The following is a 19,455-nucleotide window of genomic DNA, read 5'->3' as shown; positions in this document are numbered from 1 at the left end:
GAATAGTGTAGCCTTGGGGAGGGAGATAGATGTCCAAGGGGCCGGGGATCCCGTACAGATGACCCTAGTCTCATTAGGAGACAGTGAGATGGTCGCTGAGGCCCAGCTGCCCCCCAATACTCAAAAGTATGGGCAGTGGGTGACCATAAATGGCAAGAGGGTGGGGGCTCTTAGAGATACAGGAGCCAGTGTGACGGCTGTCAAGCAACACCTGGTGTCTCAAGAGCAGGTTGTCCCACACGCATTCTGCCGTGTTGTCAACGCCGACAACACAGAGAGTCAGTGTCCAATGGCTCAGGTTCCCTTTGAGTGGGGGGGGGTCTCTGGTACTCTGCAAGTGGCTGTGAGAGAGGCCATGCCTGTTGATTGTCTCCTATGTAACGATTTGGAGAGCTCCCCTTGGGAAAAGGTGGAGAAGACAACTCACCTGCGGATGGTGGGCTTGCCTGATTGGGCGTGCGTGACCACCCGGTCGATGGCAGCCGGTAGGGGTGTTGAAGGAACCCTGGAGCCTGAGGGAGAGGCCCAGGAACCGGCCTTAGAGAGAGGGCAAGGGAGGCACGGGAATCCGGCTCCTGAAGTTCCCACGGCCCAGGAGGAAGCAGACCTTGAGGGGGATGCCCTGGAGCCTACCGGGGAACAGATAGCCGAACTGGGGGACCTGCCTGAGCTGACCCATTGGCAGCAAGAAGGAGGCCCCACCAGGGAGGAATTCTGCAGGGAGCAGAAAGAGTGCCCCTCTCTAGAGGGTATGCGGCAGCAGGCTGCAGCCCAGGCCAATGGTGATCAGTCCGGAACTCACTTGATCTACTGGGAGAACAACCTCCTATACTCGGAGCCTAAGGTTGCTGAACCTGGGTCAGCCCGTGCGCTGGTGGTACCCCAGAAGTTCAGAGCCTTCCTACTGGGGCTGGCTCACGACGTACCGTTAGCAGGACATTTGGGGCAGGACAAGACCTTTGAAAGGCTTGTCACCCACTTTTATTGGCCCCAAATGCGCAGGAGTTCTGACACTCACTGCAGGACATGCCAGACTTGCCAGGCAAGTGGCAAGAGTGGAAGGAAGCTGAGGGCTCCACTCCAACCTTTCCCTGTGGTCAGTACCCCATTCCAGCGGGTGGGGATTGACATTGTGGGGCCACTGGACCCCAAGACAGCCATGGGCAACAGGTTTATCCTGGTCTTGGTGGACCATGCCACCCGGTACCCTGAAGCCATCCCTCTGAGGACAGTGACGGCCCCCGTGGTGGGACGGGCACTGATGGGAATTTTCTCACGAGTAGGATTCCCTCTAGAGGTGGTGTCTGACAGGGGGACCAACTTCATATCGAAATATATGAAGTCCCTTTGGCAAGAGTGTGGTGTAACCTACAAGTTCACCACACCTTACCATCCCCAAGGAAACGGGTTGGTTGAGCGCTTCAACCGAACCCTGAAGGGCATGATTATGGGTCTCGAGGAACCCATGAGGCGTAAGTGGGACGTCCTCTTACCATGCCTTCTCTTTGCGTACCGCGAGGTGCCACAAAAGTCTCTAGGGTTCAGTCCCTTTGAGCTTTTGTATGGCCACCCAGTACGAGGACCTCTTAGTCTGGTCAAGGAAGGCTGGGAGCAATCTCCCAGGAAACCTCCCCAGAATGTATACAGTTACATGCTGGCTTTCCGGAACCAGACTAGGCGTTTCAGGCAACTTGCTGAGGCAAACCTGGAAGCCAGCCAGGAGGAAATGAAGCGGTGGTACGACCAGAACGCCACTCTGGTTGAGCTTCAACCTGGCCAAAAAGTGTGGGTCCTGGCCCCTGTGGAGCCTTGTGCACTCCAGGACAAGTGGACCGGACCCTTTGAGATTGTGGAGCGCAAGAGTTCTGTCACCTACTTGGTGAACTTGCGGTCTCCTAGGAACCCCTTAAGGGTCCTACATGTCAATCGACTGAAGCCCCACTTGGAGAGGTCCGAAGTGGGCATACTCTTGGCCACCGATGATGGGACGGAAGAGGAGTCCGAGCCTCTTCCTGACCTCTTGGTAGCCTCAGAGCGAGACGGGTCAGTGGATGGAGTTAACCTCTCACCCACCCTGACCCCTGAGCAACAGGGTGACTGTCGCCAGCTGCTGGGGCAGTTCCCTGACCTGTTCTCCCTGGTTCCTGGTATCACAAATTGGTGCGTCCATGATGTAGATACAGGAGACAGCTTACCTGTGAAGCACAAGGCCTACCGGGTAACTGACAGGGTCAGAGCCTGCATCAAAGAGGAGGTCTCGAAGATGCTTGCCCTAGGGGTGGTTGAGTCCTCCAGCAGTCCTTGGGCCAGCCCAGTGGTCTTGGTCCCAAAGGCTGCAGCGCCGGGTGCCACGCCCGAACTCCGGTTCTGTGTGGACTACCGAGGACTCAACTCAGTCACGAAGACTGACGCGCACCCCATCCCCAGAGCTGATGAGCTCATCGATCGGTTAGGGGCTGCACGGTACCTCAGCACGTTTGATTTAACGTCTGGGTACTGGCAGATCGCCTTAACTGAGGGGGCCAAAGAGAGGTCCGCATTCTCTACACCAGATGGGCATTACCAGTTCCGGGTGATGCCCTTTGGGATGAAGAATGCCCCTGCCACCTTCCAGAGGTTGGTCAACCAGGTGTTGGCTGGGCTGACCGAGTTCAGCGCCGCCTACCTGGATGACATCGCAGTGTTCAGCGGCACATGGGAAGAACACCTGCAACATCTCTGGGAAGTGTTGATGGCGCTGCGCAAGGCAGGCCTCACGATCAAGGCAAGCAAGTGTCAGATCGGGCAGGGTTCAGTGGTGTACTTGGGACACCAAGTGGGGAGCGGCCAGGTGGCGCCCCTCCAGCCCAAAGTTGAAACCATCCTGGCTTGGGAGCCCCCAAAGACCCAGACGGAGGTGAGGGCCTTTTTAGGACTCACCGGGTACTACAGGAGGTTTGTCAAGGGGTATGGCAGCATCGTTGCCCCCTTGACAGAGCTGACTTCGAAGAAGCAGCCCAGAAAAGTGATATGGACTGACACCTGTCAGAAAGCCTTCGACACCCTGAAAACTGCCATGTGCACGGCGCCCGTGCTCTTGGCTCCTGACTTCTCCAAAGAGTTCCTGGTGCAGACGGATGCATCAGAGCATGGTGTAGGGGCTGTTCTCTCACAGATCACTGAGGAGGGCTTTGACCAACCCGTAGCCTTTATTAGCAGGAGGCTGCTTCCCCGGGAACAAAGGTGGAGTGCGATAGAACGAGAAGCATTTGCTGTGGTCTGGGCGCTGAAGAAGCTAAGACCCTACTTGTTTGGGTCTCACTTCCGGGTTCAGACCGACCACAGGCCCCTCAGATGGTTGATGCAAATGAGGGGTGAGAACCCAAAACTGTTGAGGTGGTCCATCTCCCTACAGGGTATGGACTTTACGGTGGAGCATCGCCCTGGCACAGATCACGCCAATGCTGACGGTCTGTCCAGGTTTTTCCGCCTTAGTGATGAAGAACTCCCTGGGGTAGGGTAGTTCTCCCCACTTTTCAGCTGGAGGGGACACGTGTTAGACCTGGCACCATTGGCGTGGGTCACCCTTCCATTTTTGTCTGTGCCTCAAGGTGTTTTTGTGTTGGTGTTAGCTGCTCAGGGCACTGTGCCACTGCCATCCAGTGCCACAGTGCAAGTGCTCCCTATGGTAAAATGTATTATGTGAATTGACTTCCACGTTTGGTTTATTTGGTTTACTATCAGTCCCTAGTAGAGTGCACCAGGGGTGCCAAGGGCTCGTATATCCAAATGCTGCTAGTGGGCTTGCAGCACTGGTTGTGCCACCCACCGAAGCAGCGGGGTAAAATGTGTCTAGGGTCTGCCACTGCAGAACCTGCGCGCGGTCTGGTACCGTCGCGCTGACTGAGCAAGTGTCCCCACTTACCAGTCCCTAAACCTTCCCTTAACTACATGTTAGTCACCCCTCTGGTAGGCCTAAGCGCAGGGTGCATTGTAGGTATAAGGTAGGACATGCCCTGATGTGTGTGGCATGTCTTAGTAGTGAATTACAGCTATTTTCGTTTTTCACTATTGAAGGCTACCTGCTCTCCATAGGCCAGAATGGGCTACTGGGATCGCTACACGCTGTGACCCCAGTGGACTCAGAGAGCATGGTAGAACGTCATGTTTAGTATGCCTGAACTCGGGATAATAAAATACATCTTTTAGTAAAGGTTATTTTAATATCCTGGGTTTGCAAATGCTACTTTTAGAAAGTTAGCCTTTGCGTGCCTGACCATCTCAGTCCGCCTCTGCTGTGTGTGTGTGTTCTGCCTAGCAACAGTACAGGAGCAGGGCTGGGGGATTCCAGGAGACAGGTTGGCTGCCAGGTGGTGGGTAGAGAGATTACACCAGGATGGGTGGGAGGAGTGCACCCTGACTCTTGAATAGACCTGTGCTCTGCCACCACAAAGCCGGCGCCGCCCCCTGTGGAGCAGCTGATGTCTCTGCCCTGCTGCTGAAAGGAACAAGCCGAGTCACCACAACAGAGTGCTCCAAAACTGGACTGAGCCAGGCCCAGGCCCCCTGGCGCTAAAGAACAAAAGAATCCCTGTATAAAAGTAGGAGCCTGGCTCCTAAGAGATCAGATCCAGATTGAACCACGAAGGAACTCTGCCCGACTAGAAGGACCTGGAAGAAGCTGAAGGAGGAGTAACTTTCCCTGACCTGAGGGACTGGCCTGCAGTAGGTGCCTTGCTGAGGAAGGAGAGGAAAAGACTGAAATAGACTTTGCACTTTGTTTTCAACTATCTCCAAGGGCTTGGAAGAAGAGCTTGCCCCCTGAACTGAACCCCAGGACCAGTGGGTTCACCGTGTCTCCGCTCGTCTGAGAACTCGAGCCGTGTGCTTTCTCCCGCCGGAGTGCTCTGCGCACCCTGCCACCCCTCCTAGGGCCGTGACACCCAGAAGCCTGGCCGCCTCCCCTCGCCGAGAGCCCCGCTCTACCTGAGTCGCTCTGGACCCATCGAGGCTGGCCGCCCCGCTTCCCTGTCACCTGCCTGCCACTGGAGCGTGCCTGGTGCCCTCTCGCCGGATTTCTAATTGGGAAGGGAAATCAAGCCTCGGACGGCCGCCCGTACGTCGTAACGTATCCGGCCGCCCCGCTTCACCTCCCAGCCTGAGTCTGACCGTGCCGCCCTTCGCAGTGACCTCCCGCACAGTCCGTGTCGGAGGCTCTGGGCCGCACCTGTCTACCGAGAGCCGCCCGCTGAATTCTTGATCCGGAGACCCACGAGGTGCAGAACCTGCATCTCCCCCGAAGACTCGTCCAAGCACCTCGCACGTTCCCAGGTACAGTGAACTTTCTATCAGACTCGGGGTCCGCAACGTTCTGATTTCCCCGTATCACTGTATCCCGGGTGCCTTGCGCATCATCGTGACTGGACCGACTCAAACCGAGCCCTGCGAAGCGCTCGTGATCAAATAAGTTACCAAAGAAAAGAACAGTGCCTAATTATCATCTTGTGGCTTCCATTTCGCAACCGTTATTGATGGTCTTGTACATGCCTGCGTAACCAAGAATCTTTTATATAAAGCATCCGTATTTTTGATACAACTTACGCCTGGTGTCCATTTGTGGGGGATCATTGTGGTTTACTGTGTGTGATCATAAATGCTTAGCTGACTAGAGCCCTGAAGTTTAGCCCTGACTGCTCGCGCCACACTACCTATAGGGTGAGCAGGGGTTGTTCTGAAGGGGTAATTCTCTCGCCCTGAATAGAAGAAGGGACCACTGCTTGTCACAAGTGCTTACCTGTGCCAACCAGAGGTTCCCCATTCTAACAGGGGGGCTGGGGGTACGGCGCGTACATGGAGAGGCTGGGGGTACGGCGCGTACTTGGGGGGTGGGCTGGGGGGGTGTTCGGCGCGTATGCGGGCACATGTTTGGACGTCTCCATGCTTGCCATGGGAGTTCGCTCCGTACGGTGTTTTTTACATACGGTTGTGCATTCGGACGGACGGGACGGATCGTACTTGCGCGCTCGGACTTCAGTTTCCCGATTCGTACGTAAAACTGTCCGGGGACGTGTCGGACACTTTTTCCGACCCGAGGACGTGTCGGGGAATTTTCCCAATGCGATTCGTATGGATTTTTTAACATACGGATCGTACTTGCCAGTTTGTACGGGACTTGTACGATTCGTACGTAAAAAAATCCGGATACGATTAGTACGGGAAATATTTTTAACGGATCGGAATCGGCACCTAGCTGTCACTGCAATAAGGAAAGCAAAAAGATGAATATCTGTATAACTGAAAATCTGAAATGTACAGAGGTTTCCATTCACATCCTTACTACAGTAGAATGGGAGGTCTAGGATTGCCATATGACTTCAGGAAATGTTGTGTTCCTGTAACATGGTAATTAAATAAATGTATCTTACAGAAACACACAAAATATGCATTAGAACAATGAGATGTGGTTGTGTAGAATGGAAAAGAAGATTTCCAAAAGTTTGCAACATCTATGGGATTATCTGTTACAAACACACAGAGGCTCATTTATAGTTTTGCTGGAGAGATTTCCACCTCTGTAATATATTTTCATTTTCTTTCATACAGAACTGCCATCCTGCCAGTTTTCTGTCATGGTAGTGGTGAGGCCTTCCCCAAAGTGTCTTTCTTCATAATGAGTGAAGCTACTTTGGTGGTGAATGGTCTGGTAGACGTTCTGTTAATGCCAGTGGCAGGTGGTGGACTTTCCACCAACATCTGGGGGTACAGAGTATGTTACTTGAAAGGGGATTACATTATCTGCACCAACATTTCTAATCTCTCTAACATACTGCGGGTGCTTCTCAGTATGTTAAGAATAATGTACTTTCCTTTACCTATACATATGGTTAACTAGTCCAGGCATGGTGGTATTTCACGACCCTCAACTATCACCTGTCAGCCACCAGTCACCAGCCCCCACACTTTCATGAACCCAGTGGCAGAAACAGAGATAACTCCATCAACGCGATATTGTAAAGGGCAAAGAATTAGGCAGCTATCCCATCCTCTGAAGAAGATCCTTTATCCGAGAATGCTAAGAGATTGACTATAAGTAAACAAAATGGGAGAAATAGAGGGGCAATATGAATCAGAGGCAGAGCTACAGAAAGAGTCTCGGGTATAGCTACTTTTTTCATGACGCAGGTGTCCATTTTGGAAACAGTGAGAAAGGAGGAACGGATGCGATGGCAACTGCAGAGGCATGCGAATTGAGCTCTACGTGCAAAATATATTTTCTATCCTTATACCCGTGTCAACATTTTAATTTATTTTGGCTTTAAACATGCAACTATATATAGGAGTGAACAAAGGGTACAAATCTCTGTATTTATTTAAATGTTTGAATTTAAATTATTTTCCAGATGATGCATATTTACTGCAAGGACTCAATATAGAAGAAATGTATCCTGAGACCTCTAGTTTCATTACATATGATGGGTCAATGACAATCCCACCATGTTATGAAACAGCAAGCTGGATAATAATGAACAAACCAATCTACATAACAAGGATGCAGGTATGTAAATAAACTAATTACTCAGTGGTGTTGCATGTAATTAGATTTTATTTGTTTAGCACATCTCTCTGTCAGTATTCCTTCATTATAACAGAAATAAAGTAACTTCAGTTGGAAACCAAAACTAGAAAGTCACTGTCTGCTGTTCAGCAGTGGTAAAACCAGGAAAAAATTCTCTTTAAGGATGCTGTGCAGCATTAGTATAAAAAAAGAAAAGAAAAAAAGTGTGATGGCGTGTATGCGTCATTATACATATGCTTCCTGGCGCTTTGATGGGCTAGCATGATATATACATGCACACGTTCACTTCATGCATTTTTAAGGCGCAATTGATGTCAGCTATCTTGGAATGGTAAAACAAAAAAGATGAATGTGTGCGAACACCTCTTTTGAAAGAGCAGTGGCCCAGCAGTGAATTTCATTTGCCAGGCCCTCCAAAAAAGGAAAATAGAAAACCAACTAAATAAAAAAAGCACTAAAGGGAGAGGGGCAGAGCAACTGATTTGGCGGGCTTTGGGGGAAAGTGAATGCCAGTGAGCTGAAAGAATAACGGGAAGAGGGTGGAGGAAGAAAGATAAGAGATGGGGAGCTTAAGAAACAAGCATTGGGTATGCAATAGCACTCACATTTGTTTGAGTTAGAGCTATTGTTGTAAATGACAATGTCTTTTACCCATGTTTTATGGAGTGTATGTATGTGGAGTGTAGTTGAATTATGTGGGTTGGATTGGAATTGTTAGTTGTGGAATTGTGTGATGTGAAATTGTGTTGTGTGGAATGGATTAGTGTAGTGGAATTATGTGACATGCTGTGCAGCGGAATTATGTGATATTGAGTGCACTGGAATTATGTGGAGTGGGATTGTGTGTTACGGAGTGTGTTTATGTGGAATGGTATTTTGTGTTGTAGAGTAGTATGTACTGGAGTTTAATTATGTGGTGTGCTGTTGAATTTTGTGGCGTGATGTGGAATTAGGTGGTGTGGATTGGATGTATTGTGTTGTGTAATTCTATTGTTGAGTTGAATATGTGGTTTGGTGTTGAATTGTGTGGAATGGAAATGTGTGGAGTTGAATTGTGTTATGTGGAATTGTGTGGATAGCTTTGCATTTTTGGAGATGAAAAAAATAGGAAGGAGCTAAGCTTCAAATCTGTGTCTATAGACATTAAAAAAAAGAGGAGGGGGCAAAAGGAACACAAAGGAAAGGAAACCTTTCTGTACAAAAATAATCACAAGAGGCTTTTTCCTCTTTCTATATGTGCTGCAGTACACATAGAAAATGGAAAAACGAGGGGAAATAAAGATATTTCTCCTCGTTGTGCCTCCCTTACGCCTCCCCTGGGGAGGCATAAGCTTTTGGCGCTGCCTTAGATTTACGATTTCTCGTAAATCTGGGGCAGTGTCAAAAGGCCATGGATGTTGCTGGGAACACCCCCAGCAACACCCATTGCATGCCCCTTTAATGCAGAACACTGTATTACAGGGGCTGATATTTATTAGGCAGCATTAAGCCAAAAAAAGTGGCTTAGTGCTGCCTGATAAATATCATGCAGGCTTCTGCGCCAATGGAACGTCACAAAAAGTGATGTTCCGGAGGCACAAGGAGTCTCATAAATGAGGCCCCCAGTTCGGTTTTACTTACTATAGTGGACTAGAGGGGAAAGAAGCACCAAGCACAATGAGGAATTGGAGGGGCTGTAATGCGTCATATTCCCTATTGGAATGAAAATGTAAACAAATAGCAACGGAAGGCGGTGGTGGGGGAGCTGAAGGTGAACATGCATGACACTGAAGAAACGAGCTGGGCTTGTAGTGCAGGGAAGGGCAGAAGAAGAAAAACAGTTCTCCCAAACAACATATAAGCATTAAAACTGTAAGGAAACTGTTATTGATCAGTGCTCCTCAGCCTTCAAACTTAGTGACATATCGGGGGCGTGCACTAGTTAAGAGGCAGCGAAGAAGAGCGACACTGGAAGCAACGGTCCCGATTAACAGAACTAACTTAAGACAAAATCCTAAACTTACTACCATTTTGGTATTCACAGAAGGCACTTACTCATTTTGGTATTCACAGATGAGGATGAGTAAGTGCCTTCTGTGAATACCAATTTGGTATTCATAGAAGGCACTTACTCATCTATGAGTAAGTGCCTTCTATGAATACCAAAATGAGTAAGTGCCTTCTGTGAATACCAAAATGAGTAAATGGTAGTAAGTTTAGGATTTTGTCTTAAGTTAGTTCTGTGAATCGGGAACAGCCTACGGTAAGCAGTAGGCAGGAGAAAAGTTGTTTATCAATGACAGCAGATCTGCAGACAGTGCATGCACGCTGCCTAGGCTCAACCTAAAAAGGGTGTGGATTACAATAAATATGAAAAATGGGTGAAAACAAAAAGCCAGCCAGGATGAGGACGGAATCGATTGACGAGCTTTGTGAGCGGGGGATCAGTTGGGAGGGGCAAGGCAAAACAAAGTGCAGGGTGGTCTGGCATGTGAAAGGGCAAGAAGCACACATGGAGATAGTGAAAAAATACATGCTCTCCCATGGTTTGCTAAACGCAAAAGAACAAATATTCCCTTAATGTGTGCAGTAGACGGATACAAGTCATCCAATTAAAAGCATAGTAAAGAAGCAATCCTCCATGGCAGGAACAAGCTCAAGAAATAGAAGGAACATCATTGAATAAGATGCAATCAAGTGAGTGGCTTTCAAAACATGACTTTCTTCAACATACTGCAGGGGGGTCATTTTCCACATGCTATGGCAACAGGCAGACTAACCCACAAAGCAAGTTTCCTGTTTGCAGGCAATTATGCTTTGGAACTGACCTGTACTATAACAGTGAGTCAAGACATTTTCTTCATGTAGTCTTATAAAATACTTTTAATTTAATTAATTTGCACATGAAAATTGAAACCTTTCCGTCTTACATTCTATGTATAACAAGTACCAAACCTTATATATATGTTATTATAATAAACTAACATAAATAAGTGAGAGATTTAGAGGCTGGGGAGGTCCAGATGGGGCCTGTGCTCTGACATCCCCATTCTTTTCTGCCCCAATACTGGTCACAGCCAGAAAAGACAGACACTACCCTCTCAGCCTGGGAGGAGCTTTGTTGTTCCAGTTTACATTTTGCATTTTACTTACACTTCCATTCCCTAAGAGTATTTCCTTTATCCAGGATAGTGTGTCTCTGTAGTTTTTTCCTGCAACATATTACTAATGTATACAGGGTAGTGTGAAAGAGTCACCTCCATTTAACTGTGTGAGTGAGCCACAAATCAGAGCTGTAGCTTTGAGGTCGAATGCAGTGAGAACTTCTCATGCTGCCTGGTCAGGGTCTAAAAGAGGTCATCAAGGGCCAAATTCAAAGAAAATGCAGTGCTTACATGTGAGTCGGTGTGCTGTATGTGGGGGTGGTAACATGAAAGAGATGCAAGGAAGTACTTGCAAGAGTGAGTGAAAAGAAGGTGCTAAAGAGGAAAGATATGGGACTTGCAGATTGAGCATATCAGAAACATATGAGAAAAAGAACAGCATAAATGTCTAACCGAGAGAATACAAAAGGGAATGGTGCAATGAGGAGAACAGGAGTGATTGTGACACTCCGAAGACCACTTTCCCTTCCATAGACCATAGTATTGTTTAATTCATAGTATCTCTAAAAGGTTTGTGTGTATGCATGTTCACACAATAGTTCTATGTTCTATATGACTATAGTGTTCTCAATGATGCAATCAATGATGTCATTTAACATGTAACGAGTGATGTCATAGGTAAGGTCATAAGCAGCGCATGGTGGGCTTGCATGTAATAGCTCAGTAAACTACTACTGGTGAATTTCAGTGTTTGCTTTGGTTTCTAATCTTACATTTTTAATTCACTTTAAGATATAAATATAACTTCACTTTAACCTTTTTTCCAGTGAAGATTTATTTTTTTTAACAGAAGCTAAGATCTTATTACCAAGCAGAAATATATTGTCACTTTAAACTTTGGATATATATATACAGATCCTAGGTTCTGTTAAAAAGAAAAAGAAAAAATAACAGAACTTCACTGAATAAAACAAAGATTAAAGTGAAGGTTAAAAGCCACAACAAACACTCAAAGTCACCAGTTGTAGTTTACTGAGCTATTAGTTGCGACCCCACCATACGCTGCTTATGACCTTACATAGCAGTGGTATATATATATATATATATATATATATATATATATATATATATAAATGTATAGTTAGATTTGGGGGTCACTAGTTGGCAGAGGTAGGTACTTTTGACCAAATAGGGACCATTGCGTCTAGTCAGGGTAAGGAGCTACACGCCTAAAATAACCCCTGCTCACCCCCTTGGTAGCTTGGCACGAGCAGACAGGCTTATCTCAGAGGCAGTGTGTAAAGCATTTGTGAACACATACAGTGATATAATGACAGACTACAGATGAACACCACACAGGTTGTATATAAAAATAAGTATTATTTATATAGACTTATCACAAGACCACGAACAACAAAACATCCACAATACTGTACTCAAAAATATGACCTTTAAATGGTAGAAATAGCTTAGTTCTCTTTAGATGGTAAATGAGACACTTTAAGTTCAATGTACCTTTGGATGCGTAACGCGATACAAACAAAAGAGTTGCTGGGAAGGTGAGGCATCGGTTCCTTGCACGCAAGAACGGTGATGCGTCGGTTTCTTACTTCAGGGGAGGTGATGGTACTGCTGCGTAGGGGACGGTGATGTGTTGGTTCCTTACCGGAGGGGAGGTGATGCGCCGGTTCTTCACCACATGGGGAGGTGATGCGTTGGTTTTTTACTGCGCTTCTGTGGCGATGCAACCACCAACGCCGCGATGACGATCCGGTGCAATGAAACAAAATGGCGTCTTCCTCTTGATGCAACAACGAAGGGGCGATGCGTGCACGCCCGACGGCCATGCGCCGACTCGGTGAATCTTCTGAGCCGCGACAGGCCCTGCGACACGCATCTTTGGTGATGCGATGGCGACACTCTTCTCCGGTGATGCAAGGCGCTTCGGTGATGCGATGGCGACAGCGACGGCACACTTTCTCAGTGGTGCGACAACAGCGGCTGTTACACGCTTCTGCTCCGTGAGTCGCGCTTCCAGCTCCAAGCGACACGCAGTCTCTCAGAAGGCCCAGCACAACAGCAGGCACTTCAAATTCCCAGCAAGGGAATTCAGGGGAGCTGGTTGGTGAAGTCTTGTTGCCTGAGACTTCAGCAGGAGGCAAGCTCAATCTTCAAGCCCTTGGAGATCTTCTACAAGATGATAAAAGTAGCACAAAGTTCCTTTCTCCTTTCTTTAGCAGTCAGGCAACCACTGCAGGCCAATCCCCCAAACAGCACTCAGCATAGGGAAAGTCTCCTCCTTCAGTTTCTCTCTGGTTCCTCTCCTCAAGGTTCTTCTTGTTTCCCAGAAGTGATCTAAAGTTCTGGGTCCCCCTTTTTATACACCAAAATCCTTTGTCTCTGAAGGCAGAGAGTGTCTGTACCTAGTCCAAACCAGTTTTGTGCAGTCTTGGAGCACTTTGTTTACAGGACTCCTTCTTTCCTTTGACAGTGTAGGCCAGGGACATCCGGCACACCACAGAAGGTGGAGCCAGCATAGTGGAGGGAAGGCACAGCCCTATTCAGGCCCAGGTGCAACTCCTCCCACCACTCTCCATGTATATCTCTCTATTCAGCATTGTGCTGACTCACCCTGTCTCCTGGAATCCCCCAGCCCTGGTCATTCAAACTCCAGACATGGAATACACAACCTAGCAGAGGCAGGCTTGGATAGTTAGGCAAGAAAATACTTACTTTCTAATAGTGGTATTTTCAAACACAGAATGTTAAAACTAACTTCACCAAAAGATGTATTTTATCATTCTGAATTCAGGCATATTAAACTCAAATTTCTACCATGTTCCCTGGGTCAGTTAGGATTATAAGATGTTATAATCAAACTGCCCATTCTGGCCTATGGGGAACAGGTAGCCTTGCAATAGTGAAAAACGAAAATGACTGTAATTCACTATCAGGACATGCCACACACACCAGGGCATGTCCTAACTTATACTCACAATGCACCCTGCCCTTAGGCCTACCTTAGGGGTGTCTGATATGAAGAAAAGGGAAGGTTTAGGGACTGGCAAGTGGGAAGACTTACCAAGTCGACATGGCAGTACTAGACTGCACATAGGCTCTGCAATGGCAGGCCTGAGACACACTTTACAAGCTGCTCCAGTGGGTGGCACAATCAGTGCTGCAAGCGCACTAGCAGCATTTGATTTACAAGCCCTGGGCACACGCAGTGCACTGTATTAGGGTCTGAAAACTAAACTAAATCAGCCTATAATGGAGTCACAAATCCAGGCATCAATTTACCATAGAGAGCACTTGCACTGTGGCACAGAACAGCAGTGGCACAGTGCCCAAAGCATCTATAACCAGCAAAGACATAAGAGGCAACAGCAAACAAATGGAAGAGAGATCCACGCCAATGATATATATATATATAATAGATATATATACCTGAGCTGACTATAACTTACGCCCCCGTAATGCACTGCTTCTGACTCCACATATTACATCACTCATGGCATGGTCAGTGACATCACTCATGACATCATCCACTGAGTATAAGTGTTAGTGTTTCATGAATGTTTGTGAGACTTAAATATATTCACTGAAAAAACCATAGGTTTCACACATGTTATAGTTAGCTGGACATTTTACTGATAAAAAACCAATGAAATTCCCCCGTTATAGTTACTGTAGGCAACTATAACTCACGCGACCGCAATCCTCTGCTGATGCTAATACTGTATTTAGACACTTATTTGCCCATGTCTTCTTCCATTAAATTTTAGCTATACATATATTACAAATATTTTTTTTTCATAAAGACACATATGTCATCAGCAGAGGATTACGGTCGCGTGAGTTATAGTTGCCTACAGTAACTATAACGGGGGAATTTCATTGGTTTTTTATCAGTAAAATGTCCAGCTAACTATAACATGTGTAAAACCTATGGTTTTTTCAGTGAATTTGTACGGTTTTTTAAATGCTAAGTTACTTTACGCCATTTGTGGCGTGCGCGCCCACTTAACGCAGTTCGTTCCATGCGCGCACGGTGCGCTTCGCGCACCGTGCGCGCACAGTGAGCACGCGGTGCGCTTCGCGCACCGCGTGCCCACATTACGCTAGATGGGCCATGAACGCACGATGCGCTTCGCGCACCGTGTGCACATGGAGGACATATGATGAGCAAACTCTTAAATCTGCTTTTCATTTATTTTTTTTTATTTTTTTTACCGTACGCTTACCGTAAGCTTACGGTACGCGTACCCCGTGATTTTTTTTAAAATCAATAAATGTTTTTTTTGTACTTTTCTGTCCTTCTTTGACCCCCTTACAAATGTTAGGGGGTCTGTAACTCTCCTCATTGCCCCCTTTCCTTGTTTTCTCTGTTTTTTTTCTGAGTGAAACACACAAAATGGCGACCGCCGCTTCCTGGTTTCGGCCGATTCGAATGTTTACTAAGATCTATGGGCCAATCAGAATCTCCTTCGCGCACGCCAGGTTTCTTCCGTACGCTTACCGTAAGCTTACCGTACGCGTACCCCGTGATTTTTTTTAAAAATCAATAAATGTTTGTTTTGTACTTTACAGTCCTTCTTTGACCCCCTCACAAATGTAAGGGGGTCTGTAACTCTCCTCATTGCCCCCTTTTCTTGTTTTCACTCTTTTTTTTTCAGAGTGAAACACAGAAAATGGCGGCCTCCGCTTCCTGGTTTCGGCCGATTCGAATGTTTACTAAGATCTAAGAGCCAATCAGAATCGCGCTCGCGCACGCCACCGTACGCTTACCGTAAGCGTACGGTAAGCGTACCGTAAGCGGGCTCAGATATATATATTGATTTAAAGGCTATTTTCTCAGAATCTACTGAACAGATTTACACCAAACCTACAAAAGGCACTTCCTTGACCTAGGGACTACCTCTCTGCCAAATTTTGAGTAATTCTGTTCAGCCGTTCGGGCTGTAGCTCGTTCTAAAGGTCCTATGGAAAAATGCATGGGAAAAACGCGTTTTGGGACCCCCCTTTTATCTCAGCCCCCGCTTGACGGATCCCCCCGAGACTTTCAGGGTAGGAGCGGAGCGTAGCGCCCCACCTATTTTGAGAAATTCGCGAGGATTCGTCGACCGGCGCCAAAGTTATTCAAAATAGAATGTTGAGGTTTTCCTATGGAAACGTGGTCCTAACTATAACTACCTACTGGCGACCGCCAGTAGGTAATATACTAAGCTACTGCATAAGTTTCATTACTATTATTTCTGTACTACTAATGAGTGATGCTATATCTAGCATATGTCATCTGAATGGCTGTGTGACTGTATCCATGTGTGAGTGGCTGTCTGAGTTATGTTAATTTAATTTGTATCATGCACAGATACTCGAAAGTGTCCCGGCGTGGGAGTGGCTGTATGGGTGTGTGAGTGGCTCTGTTGAGAGGCTGTATGGATGAATACGTGGGTGTGTGAATATCTGTATGGGTGAGTAAGTGGCTGTGTGAAGGGCTGTATTGGTGAGTGAGTGGGTGTGTGAGTGACTGTATGGTGGGTGAATGGCTGTGTGAGTGGCTGTGTGGGTGGTTGAGTGGTTGTGGCTGTTTGAATGGGTCTATGGGTATGTGAGTGGGTATATGAGTGGCTGTATTGTACATCACTGTGTTAGTGGCTGTATGGGTGAGTGATTGGTTGCATAGATGTGTGAATGCATAAAAAAATGGTTATTTTTAGAACCACCATCTGGCCAAGCAAAGAGCAAGCTCTGTGTTTTTCATGTGTCAGAGACTGTATCGATCGGTGTAAGACTGGGTGTGTCAGTGGCTGTATCAGTGTATGCCTGGGTCTATCCGTGGGTATTTTGATGTGACATGAATGTATCAGTCTCTGTATCGGTGAGTGGCTGGGTGTGTAACTGAGTGTATCAGTGTTTGACAAGGTGTGTCAGTAGCTGTATCGGTGTAACAGCACATTTAATACAGTAGGCGCACAACTGGCTACTTGGTATCTAACAGAGTGCTGGAGTGGCTGTATAGGTCTGTGAGTAGGTATGTAAGTGGTTTTGATGAATGAGTGAGTTATAACAGGCTGTATGGGTCTATAACTTGGTGTGTGAATGGTGGTATGGGTCACTGAGTGAGTGTGTGACTAAGAGAGTGAGTAGATGTTTGGCTGTGTGAGTAGGTGTGAGTAGGTGTGTCACAGACTAGATAGGTATGTGAGTAGATGTGTGAGTGTGTGAGTTGGTATGTCAAAGTTGTGTGAGTGGTAATATGGGTATATTGAGAGTGACTGTATGGTTGTGTGAGTGGGTGCGTAGAGGTTGTTTGGGTGTGAGAGACTGTGTCAGCAGTTGTATGCATGTGTGAGTGAGTGTGTGAGTAGCTATGTGGGTATATGAGTGGGGGTCTGTTTGTATGTGTGTGGTAGTAGGTGAGTGAGTAACTGGATATGTGAGTAGCTCTATGGGTATGTGAGTGGGTGTGTGAGTGCTTCACTCAATGTGTCAATGGCTATGCAAGTCCCTGTGTGGGTGTGTAAGTAGTTGTAATGGGATAAGAGTTAGTGTGTGTGTGTCTGTGAGGGTCTGTGAGAGTGTATGTGAGTGTCTATGTAGATCTGTGAGCAGTTGGATATGAGTGCCTGTACGGGTGGTTGTTTGAGTGGGTGTGTGAGTGCCTATGTGGGTCTGTGAGTGGGTCTGAGAGTGCCTGCATGGCTCTGTGAGTGGGTGTGTGAATGCTTGTGTGGGTCTGTAAATGGGTGTGAGAGTACCTGTGTAGGTGTTTGAGTAGGAGGGAAAAGTGTTCTCTTAATGTGCATGAAGAATCACAGATCCATCGTGGATTTACACAGTGCCACGCTAAGCCTCACATGGGATCTTCGGATTCCCTAAGTGATAAAAAAAAACAATGTACCTTAATTTCATACCTAACATAAGTCACTCTCACACTCCTCTCACACACCCATAGGGTCAGGGTACCTCTACCCTGACCCTTTGAATAATTTTCCAGGAACATTTGAAGTCCTCTTGGACCATTTTCTGATTCTTAAAATGGTGGCCGAAACCTCCCAGTCAGGTTGTGGTCAGCCAATCATGGCGTTGCTTGTGGCGCATGACTTCAAGGATCCACTGCAGGGGATCCGTGGAGGGTCCGCGTCCCTAGATATAAACAGTTTTGTTTTTCGTTTAATAACTCCCACAACTACTGAATGGATTTACACCAAATCTACCAGAAAGAGCATTACAGAAGATAAGTAACTTATTCTTCTGAAAGAGACTCCTAGCCGCAGAATTCTCACGTTTGGATTAAATACCAATGCAGTACCTATTCGGAGGTGGGTGTGTGAAAGGACTCAAACCAAAAAGAAAGAAAGGACCGAGTGGGCAAAACACCATTCTCAGTGTAACTGACAGTCCAGACAAAGGTGCCTCGGAAATGTATGGAGGGATGCCCACTTAACTGCCTGGCAAATGTTGAGGACATGCACTCCTGCATGCCAATGCAGTGGTAGCAGCCTTGGCCCTGGTAGAAAGAGCACACAGTCCTTCTGGAGGCTGCTTTTTGGCAAATGCATTGCAGATCTTACTGCAAACCACAATCAAGCAAGAGATGGTCCTCTTCTGCACAGCCTTGCCTTTTTTTGCTTGAGAGAACAGTAAAAAAAAACTGAACATCCATTCGATGTTCTTTGGTACGATCAATAAAAAAACCCTAGAGATTTCTTTGGGTCCAAATAGTGGAATCTATACTCTTCTTTAGAGAAGTGAGTCAGAGCATAAAAGGCTGGCCTGGTGATATTTTGCCAAACGTGGAACGACATCACAACTTTAGGCAAGAAAGTTGCCAATGTTCACACGACCAGCTTGTCTGGGAATCAGTGAATCAGGATATATAATGCACACTAATCACCTGATAGGGTATCTAGGTTCTTGCAGGTCCCGGAGGCTTCCTCAAACAGCCAGGTCTTGAGGGCCTTTCTGATTTCTGTAAGTGAGGTGAATGGTCCGGAGGTGCGTGGGGAGGCTGTTCCAGGTCATTGCTGTGATGTGGAAGAAGGAACATCACCACTCCTGCTTCGGTAGATGGAGGTAGTATGGACAGGTGAAAGGGAGGCGGAGCGTAGTCTTCTCTACAGTTGGTGGAAGTTCAGGCAGTGGTTAATGTGTGCAGGTCCTTGGTTGTGTAAAATCTTGTGTGCATGGGTCATCGGCTTGAATTGGCATGTCTTCTGTACAGGGAGTGAGTGGAGTTGCCTGAGGTGGGGTGTGATGTGGGTTCATTGGGAAAAGCTGAGGATGAGCCTGGGTGCGGCGTTCTATATGGTATGAAGTCTCTGTAGGAGCTGCATGGCAATTCCTATGTAGAGGGTGTTCCCGTAGTCCAGTTCGCTGGTGATGAGGGCCTGTGTCATGGTAAGTCTTATGTTTGGGGCTAGCCACTTTAAGCTCTTACGTAGCATGCACAGAGAAAGTAAGCAGGGGGAGGATACAGCTATAATCTGTGATTTCATGGTGAGCTTGTTGTCAATGATGATTCAGAGGTTTCTGGCTTGGTCGGAGGGAGTAGGTGTGGGTCCTAGGTGTGATAGCCACCAGGAGTTGTTCAATGTGTTGCTGCTGTTGCCAAAGATCAGTACTTCCGTCTTGCCTCTGTTTAGCTGCAGGCAGTTGCTCTTCATCTAGTCGGCGACATTTGTCATGCATCTGTGAAAGTTGGTTCGGGTGGTTGTGGGGTCGTCGGTGAGTGAGAGGATGAGTTGGGTGTCATCCGCATAGGAAATTATGTTGAGACAATGGGATCTGACGATGTTGGCCAGTGGGGTCATA

At 47.2% G+C, this 19,455-nt stretch overlaps 1 protein-coding gene across 2 annotated transcripts in view; it reads left to right on the top strand.

Annotated features, from left to right (window-relative positions):
- The window catches only part of CA10 (carbonic anhydrase 10 (inactive)), an 812,800-nt gene that overhangs the window by 774,240 nt on the left and 19,105 nt on the right, over positions 1 to 19,455 (top strand). For both annotated transcript variants that reach the window (XM_085614410.1, XM_085614411.1), the window contains exon 7: positions 7,380 to 7,534. In XM_085614410.1, coding sequence (XP_085470536.1) covers positions 7,380 to 7,534 — 155 coding nt within the window. The remainder of the gene's footprint in view (positions 1 to 7,379; positions 7,535 to 19,455) is intronic.

Source organism: Triturus cristatus, chromosome 7 (assembly GCF_964204655.1).
Source record: "Triturus cristatus chromosome 7, aTriCri1.1, whole genome shotgun sequence".
In the NCBI taxonomy this organism is placed as follows: Eukaryota; Metazoa; Chordata; class Amphibia; order Caudata; family Salamandridae; genus Triturus; species Triturus cristatus.
This window is presented reverse-complemented; position numbering and strand designations above follow the sequence as displayed.